The 2,141-nt window shown below is 35.9% G+C and overlaps 1 protein-coding gene across 1 annotated transcript; it reads right to left on the reverse strand.

The window, feature by feature from the left end:
- Positions 1 to 467: 467 nt before the first annotated feature.
- On the reverse strand, positions 468 to 953 carry LOC110869848 (uncharacterized mitochondrial protein AtMg00820-like). Its single transcript, XM_022119059.1, has one exon. The coding sequence runs from the start codon at positions 951 to 953 to the stop codon at positions 468 to 470; it is 486 nt and encodes a 161-aa protein (XP_021974751.1).
- Positions 954 to 2,141: the final 1,188 nt, after the last annotated feature.

Below are 2,141 nucleotides of genomic sequence, written 5' to 3' on the forward strand. Positions count from 1 at the left end.
ACTAGTTTTTGATAACCAGTAATGTTATCAACTAAATCACTATTTTCTGTACACAAGGATGTTACTACATGATTCTGCCCTATAGGATTACTAACAGGTTTATAACCACTCATGCCATACTTTGTTGGTAACTCCAAGCAGTATTTTCGTTGGGACAAACACACACCAGTATTAGATCTAATGACTTCTATCCCAAGAAAATACTTCAAGTTTCCTAGGTCTTTAATTAAGAACTTAGATCTATGATGGTTTTTTTATAGCATCAATCTCTATAACAGAATTGCCAGTAATTACTATGTCATCAACATATACTAGTAAATATAAAGTAACATATTTGTCAATTTTGTAAAACAATGAATGGTCACATTTACTTTGACTAAATCCTAATTCACATAGCACAGCAACCAACTTTGTATTCCACAATCTCGGAGCCTGGTTTAATCCATACAACGATTTTTTTAATTTACTTACATGTTTTTCATCTTTAGAAAAATACCATCAGGTAAACACATATACACATCTTCATTCAGATTACCATATAAGAAAGCATTATTAACATCTAACTGAAACAATTCCCAATCATTTTGAACAGCAATGGATATAATGCATCTAAGAGTTACAAGTTTCACAACAGGAGAAAAGGTTTCATCGAAGTCAACACCTTGTTTTATACTATAGGCTTTAGCAACAAGCCTGGCCTTAAACCTTTCTATCTTCCCAGTAGACTTATATTTAATTTTGTAAATCCACTTACAACCTACAACACTTCTACCAGCAGGCAAATCAACTAGATCCCAGGTATAATTCCTATGAAGAGCTTCCATCTCTTCATTCATGGCCGATACCCAATTAGGATCATTATAAGCCTCATTAAAAGTTTTAGGTTCACAACTTTTATCAAGTATAGCAGTAAAACACTTATACTCTGGTGACAGATTTGAGTAATTAACCATTTTTTCTTAACCATACTTCACTATGCCCTCAACAAGATAATCACTAAGGTTTCTAGTTAAGTAGAACTCCTAGTCGATCTCCTAGGTGTAGCATAAACCTCTACTTGATCAGTATTAATTCCCTCAGAATTTTGACCCTCAACACTGTCAGTCAACACATGCTCAGCCTGATCAACGTTGGTACTACCTATACCAGGCTGCTCAATTTGAGTCTCGCCTACAGTATCAACACTTCCTAACACAGATCTCTGAGACCCGTGTGTCCCCGATCTATTTTGGTCTTGAATTGTTTCATCATTAGGAGCTTCGAATGTTTGGCTTTCTGGGATTTCATATATGTAAAAAAAAATTAAGTTTGTGACATCAATGTTACTAGTTTCGTTAATAGAGTTCAAAATATTTTTATCTTTGAATGGGAAGAATGACTCAAAAAATTTAACATCTCTCGAAAAAAAAACTCAGTTTTATTATCTAGATTAAACATTTTATATCCCTTCTTCTCATTCAAATATCCTAAAAATACACACTTCTCAGCTCTAGTGCTAAGTTTATCATGCTCATTCAAAACGGTACAAAACCCCAGACAACCGAACACTCTCAAATGATCTAGAAAAGGTTCACACCCATACAAAAACTTATACGGAGTCCTACCACCTATCACCGAAGAGGGAGTCCTATTGATCAAATAAGCAGCTGTTAACACACAATTAGACCAAAATCTAACAAGCAAACAACTTTGAAATAATAATGCTCCAGCAACATTCAATAAATGCCTATGTTTATGTTCTACTACTGTAACACCTCGGAAATTTCATCAAATAATACAATAACACGTGTCCACTCTCAAATATGCCTAATAATTTGGACGAGAGAGACTAATATTGTAAAGATGTGGAAGTTTGAATGTGGAGGGACCATATGTGTCAACATGCCATTCTGTGGCCTCTAAGTGACCACTTACGGACCGCAAGCCTATGTGCTTACGGACCGTAAGCATAATACTTTATTTATAACTGGCAAGCGGTAACGGACCGCAAGGCTTAGTCCTTATGGTCTGTATAGGATTTGAAAACCAGGGGCGCCTACATGGCTTATGGATCGTAAGCCATAAGACCATATGGTTCGTAAGCACTGCAACTAACAGTTTTGTTTGGAGCAAAGGCAGTCTGCACCTGCTGCCATGTGGCC

Source organism: Helianthus annuus, chromosome 8 (assembly GCF_002127325.2).
Source record: "Helianthus annuus cultivar XRQ/B chromosome 8, HanXRQr2.0-SUNRISE, whole genome shotgun sequence".
NCBI classification, from domain to species: domain Eukaryota; kingdom Viridiplantae; phylum Streptophyta; class Magnoliopsida; order Asterales; family Asteraceae; genus Helianthus; species Helianthus annuus.

Excerpts from the sequence above, each read along its gene's own strand:
- LOC110869848 (XM_022119059.1), bottom strand. The coding sequence starts at position 953 with ATGGTTAATTACTCAAATCTGTCACCAGAGTATAAGTGTTTTACTGCT.